Source organism: Plecotus auritus (genome assembly GCF_963455305.1).
Source record: "Plecotus auritus genome assembly, chromosome: X".
In the NCBI taxonomy this organism is placed as follows: Eukaryota; Metazoa; Chordata; class Mammalia; order Chiroptera; family Vespertilionidae; genus Plecotus; species Plecotus auritus.
In genome coordinates, this window is record NC_137784.1 from 130,143,063 (window position 1) to 130,152,637 (window position 9,575).

At 48.4% G+C, this 9,575-nt stretch overlaps 1 protein-coding gene across 1 annotated transcript; it reads left to right on the forward strand.

Moving 5' to 3' along the window:
• Window positions 1-1,451: 1,451 nt before the first annotated feature.
• Window positions 1,452-2,420, forward strand: LOC308240284 (melanoma-associated antigen 4-like; the record flags this gene model as incomplete). The annotated part of the gene is made up of 1 exon (XM_080653176.1): window positions 1,452-2,420. The coding sequence occupies one exon, from the start codon at window positions 1,452-1,454 to the stop codon at window positions 2,418-2,420; it is 969 nt and encodes a 322-aa protein (XP_080509302.1).
• Between the last annotated feature and the right edge of the window lie 7,155 nt (window positions 2,421-9,575).

Below are 9,575 nucleotides of genomic sequence, written 5' to 3' on the forward strand. Positions count from 1 at the left end.
CCTGAAAGGAACAACAGTGGACCTAAGTGGCACGCTCCTTTCTATCATGGGTGGGAAAGTCGGGAGTCCTCTGTGAGGTGGGGTCTTTCTCTAAGTGGGGGAGATAGAGTATCCCAGGTAGGAGGCATGGAGGTAGGGCCGGCCCTGGCAGGAGTAAAAATGAATAACCTACAGGGGCACCGGGAATACAACCAGGACAGAGCACCCAGTCCCTGCTGCCAGCATTTTGTGATGATGACAGGGATTCTGGGAGGGTGGGGGGGACAGGGGGGTTGGAGAGGGGAGATGGTAGCCACCTGAGGCTACCCCTGGAGTTTGTGCAATGTGATGCCTCCTCATCTGTCTCTTGGGGCTCTCAGGTAGGTGAGGACCTTGGTCTGAGTGGACAAAGTCCGGTCATCTGAGAAAGGGTATCCGCTCAACAGTGACAAGAGTCCCGGGTCTTGCCAAAGTGAAGATGAGGACCCCGAGGGAGGATGGAGTGTACCCCAAGCCCTGAGACAATAACGGGACACCACAGAAATCCAGCCTGCCCCTACTCTCAGCACTGGAAACCCTGGCTGAGGCTGTCAGTCTAAGTCCCTCCTGATTTTTAGATTGGTGGTCTGGGGGAGGGGAGGGCCTTGGTCTGAGGGTCTGGACAGAGGTCGAGTCAGGTTCCCATGAGTTGGCAGGGTGGTCACAATGAGGAATGAGGGGACCCCTGAAACAAGCATACATGGAGCCCAAGGTCTGCCGAGCCATTTTTGTCAGGAATGGGGAGACCTGGAATTGTGGGTGTATTGGCTCCCCTAAATTCCTCCTCAGTTGTCTATGGAGATGAGGCCTTTCCTTTAGGAGGGTAACCTCAAGTCAGCAGATGCAGTTGCTTCAGTTCCTGGACAGTGACAGGGTAAAGACTTTAGTGGGACAGATGGAATCAATAGAGTAAGGTCACACATTATTCTTCCTTGGTGGCACCTATTAGACTCTGGGCAGGTGTGGCCAGATGTGGGGCCACCCCAAGTCCTTCTGGTTAGTCTCAGAAGTGTGTGGTCTTGTTCTGAGAGTTTTGACCCAGGCCAGCAGAGGGGGAGAAGAAGGCCCTGCCCGGGGACTGGTGAGAACCCTCAGTGAGCACAGAGGTGATCATCCATCCAGGACAGAGGAGACCCTGCAGCACCCAATCCCACCTCTCCACATTGTCTTTCCCAGAACCTTGGGCTGTGCCAGCTGCGCCCTGAGGAGCCTTCTCACTTCCTCCTTCAGGATCTTACTGGACAGGCCGCTGAGGAGAGAATCTTGTGAGGCCCGAGAGCACTCCTAAAAAAGAGACCTGTAAGTCACCTTTGTCGGATCTGCCTAGGGTGTGTTTCTCAGCTGAGGCCCCTCACACTCCCTTTCTCTCACAGGCCCGTGGGTCCCCATTGCCCACCTTCCCACACTCTGTCACTGTCCCAGCACGAGTCATCATGCATCGCCATCAGATGAGTGAGCTCTGTAAGCCCGAGGAAGACCATCAGGACCCAAGGGAGAACCAGGAACTGATGGCAGTGCAGCTGTTCAGCCCTGAGGGGGAGGAAGAGGCCGTGTCTCCCTCCCTCTCAGTCCTATTCCAAGAGAGCCTAAAGGAGGCAGCTGCTGATGAGACATCAAGTCCTCCCCACAGCCCTCAGGGTGCCTGTCTTCCCCCCGCTGCCATGGCAGCCTCTCCATGTAGCCAACCTGAAGGTGAGGGCTCCAGCAGCCGAGATAAGGAGGGGCCAAGCACCAGGGAGGGCTCTGAAGAGGCCGAGTCCTCTCTCCAAGGCGCCCTACGTTTGAAGAAGGCTTACCTGGTGATGTTCCTGCTCCTGAAATATTGCGCAAAGGAGCCGACCACAAAGGCGGAAATGCTGAGCAGGGTCATCAAAGAGCACCAGGACCACTTCCCTGAGATCTTCAGCGCAGCCTCTGAGTGCATGCAGCTGGTCTTTGGCATTGATGTGAAGGAAGTGGACCCCAGCACCCACACCTATGTCCTGGTCACCACCTTGGGCCTCACCTATGATGGGATGGTGGGCGATGGGCACAGATTTCCCAACACTGGCCTCCTGGTCACACTTCTGTGGCTGATTGCCGCAGAGGGCGACTGTGTTCCTGAGGAGGAAGTCTGGAAAGCCCTGCATGTCAGGGGGGTGCATGATGGGAAGGAGCATTGTATCTATGGGGAGCCCAGGGAACTCCTCACCAAAGTTTGGGTGCAGGAAAAGTACCTGGAGTACAGGCAGGTGCCCAACAGCCATCCTGCACGCTACCAGTTCCTGTGGGGCCCCAGGGCCCATGCTGAGACCACCAAGTTGAAAGTCCTTGAGTTTTTGCTCAGGGTTTATAGAAGGGATCCCAATTCCATCCCATCCCTGTCTGAAGAGGTTCTGAGTGGTGGGGAAGAGGGGGCCTGAGCCAAGTTGCACCCAAGCACATTTCAGGCCTCTGTCTGGCAGCTTCTCCTGCTGGACATGATGTGAGGCTAGTTCTTTCCTCTGCTTTTGAGAAGAGGGCAGTCAACGTTCTAGGTCGTGAGGTCTAGCGCGAGTTGGGGGGATAAGGGCTGTAGCATCTTTGGGTTCCTATGATGATTTAGAAATGTATCCTATAGGAATTTTCAAATGTTCCTTTTCATAGAAGGTTTCATAAGCTTCAGCATCTAAGTGTATGAAAGACATTGGTCACACATGTATTTGTACTTGACCAGTTCAAGAGTAATAGATTTGCTGCCCTAGGCAGATTATCTCAGTGATTAGAGTGTGGCCCTAGGACTGAAGGGTCTCGGGTTCATTTCCAGTCAAGAGCACATACCTAGGTTGCAGGAGGCAGTCAATTGATGTGTCTCTCTCACATCGATGTTTCTCTCTCTGTATCTCCCCCTTCTGTAAAAATCAGTGGGGGGAAAATATCCTCGTATGAGTACTAACAAAAAAGGAGTAAGAAACTTGCTACTGTGTAACAACACAAAGTGGAAGACCTTTCAGCTTAGTTTGTGATCCCAAACTAGATAACATGACATCAGAACAGGATCTCCTTGGAAATATGAAAGAATTCAGCGGTGCAATCGGTGGAGTCAAGAGATAGAAAAATAAAAGCAAAAGGTCGTTAATTCTTGCTTCTTATCCCTTCTCGTCTGTCTTTTTATGGGGCAAATTACATAAGGATCCTTGGGTTTGCTTGGTTCATTCAAGAAAGTGGATAACATTTAATCGGAATGAAGACGACCCCGGCTCAGTGGTTCATTTATTCCCCAGACATTGGCTGATCCTCTGCCCACTGGGAAGAACAGGACACACCCACCCACAGGATGATAGTGTAGGTGCTGAAGTCTTATAAGGAAGGGGGTGAGGTGTCCCCTAAATCCTACAGAAGAAGTAAAAGAAGGGGAGAGGTAGTGGGACTCCAGGGGACAGCACTCAAGTGTAAATGGCCTCAGCCAGGGCAGTTTGGGGTTTTGGGAAACAGTGATTCCCTCTGTGGGCATTGATTGTGATGAAGCTGGGTGGTGGCAGCAGCCAGACTCTCAGATGTTGTGCCAGGCACCCCTTTTCATGCCCTGGGGTGGCCAGAGCTCACTCCATTTAATTACATTACCTTTCATGTAACTTGGGCAATTCTAAGCAATGTATAGATTTTTGTTGGGAGTAAAATGAATGGAAATAATGGTTTGGATGGAAGAGCAGCTGTCAGGGAGGGACAGAGTTGGTCTTTGACTCAATTTCCTGGAACTTTAAATTGCATCCAGCTGGGAAAAGTTCCCCCACCCCTGAATTTTAAAATGTATCCTCTAAGAAGGAGGTAACGTGTACCAAGTTTTATTTACAAAGCCGAGTCTTTGGCTAGTATATTTTTTATTTATTTTTGTATTATGTAGGATTTTTTTCAGGTGACATTAGTCTACATGAACATATAGGTTACATGTGTGGATTACTAATTTACAAAATCTGTATATAGGACCATATGCCCACCACCCAAAGTGACCTGATATTGGGACCCCTTTCTTCCCCCACCCCCTTCCCTCTGGCAACCAACACACTGCTGTTTGTGTACATAAGTTTCACTTTTGTATTCCACATATGAGTTAAATCATATAGTTCTTAGCTTTCTCTGTTTGACTTGTTTCACTTCCCATACAGTTCTCAAGGTCCATCCATGTCTTTGGCTAGTTTAGTATTGCATATCCTACTGAGCTGAATGCTCCCTGAGATGTAGTAGATAACAACAAGAATAACAACAAAAACCCTTCCAGAGTAGAGGATAGTAGGGCTTGGGGTAATATAATATTAAAAATAACTGGCATTCATCACAGTCCCAATCTCCGTCAGGCACTGCGGGAGGTGCTTTACAAACACTCAGTACATTCCTGCAGTCCTATGAGACAGGGCTTATCAAACACACCTACTTCACAGATGAAGAACCTGAGGCTCTTAGGGCCAGCTAATATCCCCAGGATCACATAGCTAGTAAGTGACAGGCAGAGATTGGATCCCTGGTCTGAATTCCATCTAAAGTCCATGCTGTTCACACCCATCCCAGACTGTGCCTAACCTTCTGACTCATAAATCATTTTTCTTCTCAGTACTGCATGATGTCTCTCAGGCAATAAAAAGAGGGACCCTGGGGCCAAGGCACTAAAATCAGGCCTAAGGAAGGGAGGTGACAGTGCGAATCAAACACAATCTGGGTACTGTCTGTGGCCTTTATTTACCAAGGTTCCTCCTGCCCAAGTCCCAGGGTCCCTTGAGAGCTGAGATGTTGGCATTTCTGTCCAGTCCATGCATTTCTCCACATGACAGCACCCTTCCCCTGGGCTTCCCCTGTGTGCCCTCTTGTCCATCCCTGGATCCTGGCCCGCTGACCAGCTTCTCACTGCTGCCTCCTCTGAAGGCTGCGGCCACTCACAGTGGAACAGCCCCGAATCTCCTACCCCTCTACACCCCCACACCACCCCGCCCCCCAGCTCAGAACATTTCTACTCCCTGCTGAAGTACTGGTCATCCATCCCTCACCCTGGAAGCGCTCTGATGGAAAAATCTCTTTGAATTTGAACAGTGACCTTTAGATACTCAAACATCCTGGGGATGTCTTCAGCACATTCTTAAAATGCTTTCCAAATGAATCAATGAGTACAGTATGATTGGGGCCATAATCTACCAATTTGGGGATGTAACCCTGAAGTTAGAGAGAAGGTTTGTTAGAATACCTGCTCTTTATAGCAGGAGTTTAATGGGGTGTCTTATTTGAAACTGGCCATCAAACACATACACGGATGAATCAGCTTACCTAGGTGGTCAAATCCCAGTGCCTCCTTCATAAGTGGTAGATGCAGAAAGACCATGGAAATCACTGTGGAGCAAACATCTACAGAGGCTAAATTCCCCCAAACTTGAAGCCCCCTTGTAGGTGAAAAATGGTTTCTATGTAGACATGCTCATCCTAATTACAAATGAAAAAAATAATTCTCTTTTTCCCACACTGTTCAATGTCTGTGTGTCTGTACCCCAGGAAAAGAATAATTTTCAGTGTACTTGATGGCACCTGAATAGGTGTTCAGGTATGTTCAGTCATGTAGAGGGTAGCAGAAATTCACAAGATTTTGGTCATGCATCAAAAGGAAAGAGAAAATTCTCAGCCAACTGAGATTATATAGGTTATCTCAAAGGGAAGTGTAGAAAAGTGTTATTGAGTGAAGATGGCAAACCCACTCAACTGATATTTACAGGATCCTATGAAAATTACATGTGATCCTGTATTTGAAATCTCCTGACACAGGGTAGTCATTGAAAAAGTTGGGGAATTTAAGGCAAATTTGACCTTCTCAGAAATTTCTCCAAGAAAGGAAGGTTATTGTCATAACAAATCATAATTGTTTTTGTGAGCACCTAATATGTAACAGTGTATGGGAGAGATTACAAGGTGTCATCCATATTTTGTATATGGGAAAACTACATTGCCAGTCCACTTGTTGTTAGGAAGGGACATCTACCTATTGTCACTGAGATCTGGTCAGGAATATTGCCACATCCAGACATTTGGGAGCCACTATGACAGGTCCCGCCTTCCTATTTCATTCAACAGCAAACATAACATCCCTGTGTTGAGATGGTGGGAGTACAATCTTGAAGTATCCCAGATCCCTGAGTCACCAGATAGAGGAGCTCTCCTGCCCAACTGCATCCAAATTTGTATGCGCACAAAAAGACTTTCGTTATGTTAAGCCATTCAAATTTCAGTTTTCCTCTGTCTCTTCAGCTTGCACTTACTTCAACTGACTAATACACAGCAACTTTACCTGCTGTTAGGTGTATTTAAATAGTTTAATTACAAGCGCAATCCTGTATATAATGCATGTATTCTCTTGGAAAAAAAAGATAGTAAAAGTAGATAATTGCCCCCTTTGTAAAATCCTTTCAAATTTCAGCCTCCTACTCAGAGGTGACCATTGCTAACAAAACAGTTATAAGCTTAAAATGCAAAGGGTCTGAATATTTCAGATTTTTATAAATATTGCTGAAATTTTCAAAAATGCTATACCATTCATGTGCTGAAATTTTTTATGTGAGTATCTTTCACTTTCCACTGTGTTTTAGCATTCCTTTAAATTTTGGTTAGAATTGTGGGCAAAAATATTTCCTCATTCTTGTTTTAATTTGTATCTCCCCCATTTTCGAATTAGATTGAAAATAACACTAACTTCATTCCTCTCTGATATAAAGCTGGATTTATGCAGTAATGTCCTGAGTAACAGGATTCCTCTTGGCATGAGTTAACATCCTGAAATTCTGAAATGTCAACAAAACACTTCCCTTTTACTTTGAGAAGCACTGATTCGGTCAGGAGCCAGGGAAGGGGACCCGACAGGACACCCTCAGCCAGTGAGGGGCATTGGACGATTGAGGGGAGAGCGATTGCCAGAATCCAGGAGAGAGACCACATGCAGCACCAAGTCCGGAGGGCCCCAGGCAGGATGGCAGTCAGGGCTCTCAGTCCAGAGTTCAGGCTAGGGGGAAAGAGCCCAAAGGAGAGAAGGTAGGGAGGAGAGCAATACAGTACAAAGAGCAGGGATAGGCTGGGGAAATCTCTGAATCATCCTCACCAGGTGGATGTTGCAGGGTCTATCTGAAGAATGGCCCAGTGGCCTGCCAGACTCCTGTCCTTAACCTTAGAGTCCCCCTGCCTCTGACAGGAAGAGTATAGCAGGCTCCCTGCATCATTCAGATGAACTACATCTCTTGACTACTCTAGTGGTTTCCTGGGGCTGGGAGCTGTCATGATGCCTGCTAGCAGCTGGGGACTTTCCACCTGCGTGCAGGGCAACCCCACATAGAGGTTGGGGCTATGTGAATGAGTGGGGTTGGTGACTGGGGACCGACAGCTGAGATCAGTCAGGAATACCCATGAGCTGTGCCTGCTGCAAGGAGGGTGAAATCAGAAGGGGAAAGTCACAGGACCAATCATTTCAGACTCTGCAGACAAAGGGCTGGGTGTGGACGTGCTTGCAAAAACTATGCGTGTATTGTTCCTGGCTCCTACTGCCTCAGGGGTTTCTGAGTTCTTGGCACAACAAGGGCAGGTGTCCTGTGGCTACCACTGCTGGCCTATGTTGCCAGCAGACACTGTCTGGGATACCAGATTGGGCCAGGTGCAGATGTTTTCAGGGTGAATGGAAAATCCAAGGGGATGGCACCTTAACTTGGGACCTTAACTTGGGGATGTGTGGGGTCCAATGCAGGAAACACCATGGATGATCCTGTTGAGAGCCCCTCCACCTCCAAGATGGTGTTTGGCCCCAGGGAAGAGGTGCCCATAATGGCACTCTCAGTAACAGAGTCCCATAGGGATATTAAAGTTACGTGAGCAGTTGGAACACTATGGGTTTCTTCCATGGAAAGGGAAGGCCCAGGCAGTGGACAGGCTCCACATTTTCAAACACCGAATGGTACCCTGCAGTCATTATCCTATCTCACAAATGGGTAATATGCAAATAAACCATCGCTCCGTCATAAAGATGGTGGTGCCCATAGCCACAAGATGGCGGCACCCAGTCCTCTCAGCCCTGCCTGAGTCCCCTAGTCGTGTGCGGGGTGGGGTGGGGCGTGGGGGGGGGCGACTGCTGAGAGCAGGCTGTGTAAGCAGCCTGGTGGAATGCTTGCTTCCTTGCTGCGGCGATGAAGCAAGTGTTCCATGGCCAGCCTCGGATAGGCCTCTGGGCCGTGGAGAGCCTCTGGGCAGCGGGCGCAGAGCGGCCAGGCCCCGCAGAGAGCTACTGGTGCACAGATTCGTGTGCAGGCCTACTAGTCTTACCTAATAAAAGAGAAACATGCAAATTGACCATCACTCCGCTATGCCCAATGCCAATCAGAGTGAGTATGCAAATTAACCCAACAAAGATGGAGATTAATTTGCATATGCAGGCGCAGAGCGGTGTGAAGCCTGCTATGAGGGGAAGGGGGGCGGCGGAGGGAGCTACTGGAGTGGTGCTCCAGAAAGAAGTGAGGACGTGCCGGCTCTGGGCAGCCGGGGAGCGGGGACGTGCTGGCTCCCAGGCGGCCGGGGAGCGGGACGTGCCAGCTCCCGGGTGGCTGGGAGTGAAGCCAGGGGCCTATTCTTGCACAAATATCATGCAATGGGCCTCTAGTAATTATATAAAACAGAAAAAAATTCTGATTGATGGATTTCAGGTATATACACTGACTGGCCAGATTATTATGATCTCTGAACACATAATAATCTGGCCGCTCAGTGTACAGATATTTATATTAGAGGCCCAGTGCATGAATTCATGCATGGGTGGGGTCTGGCCAGTCTGGCCAGGGGGAGGGGACATGGGCGGTTGGCCGGCCTGCCTGCTGGTCAAACTCCTGGTTGAGGGGACAATTTGCATATTAACCTTTTATTATATAGGATATACACTGAGTAGCCAGATTATTATGCATTCAGAGATCATAATAATCTGGTCATTCAGTGTATATGCCACTTTAAATACTCTGCTGTTGGCATCCTTGTCAATACCAAATGTACATCCACCAATACTCAGATACTTTCTCTAACCTTGTTTAGGCAGCTGGCATCTGCGTAGTGACTAAAGTTGCTTATGCCAAACAGCACAAGGGGCTGGAGGATTTTCAGGAGGCTGGAATTCATGAATCCATCCTATACATCCTATATCTAACTGGTACATCTCCATGATGCATCCCGTATCTACTGGTAGTCTACTGTGTTCAAAATTTTAAAAGTGAAACCTCTTATTTCAAAATGCCTTTCACACTAATCCATTCCACACACATGAAAAGGAAGAGTAGTCTGGTTGAAATGAAGACTATAAACCCAGAGTCCTGTTAGTCCAGCACCCTTTCTTCCCTGTGGGGGCAGTGGGTCCTGACACCAGGCACAGAACTCTAAGGTTGTCCCCGAGCACAGCTGGGAAAGTTCTGTGCTAGAAGACCTTTCTTTAGACATGGACTGCCTCATGCTCCTGCACGGGTGTATAGAGATAGAGTCCATTCTGTCCAATACACAAAATTGAATGCCAATTTTGCAGCCTGGCTTTCCAGCACTGCCAACAACTT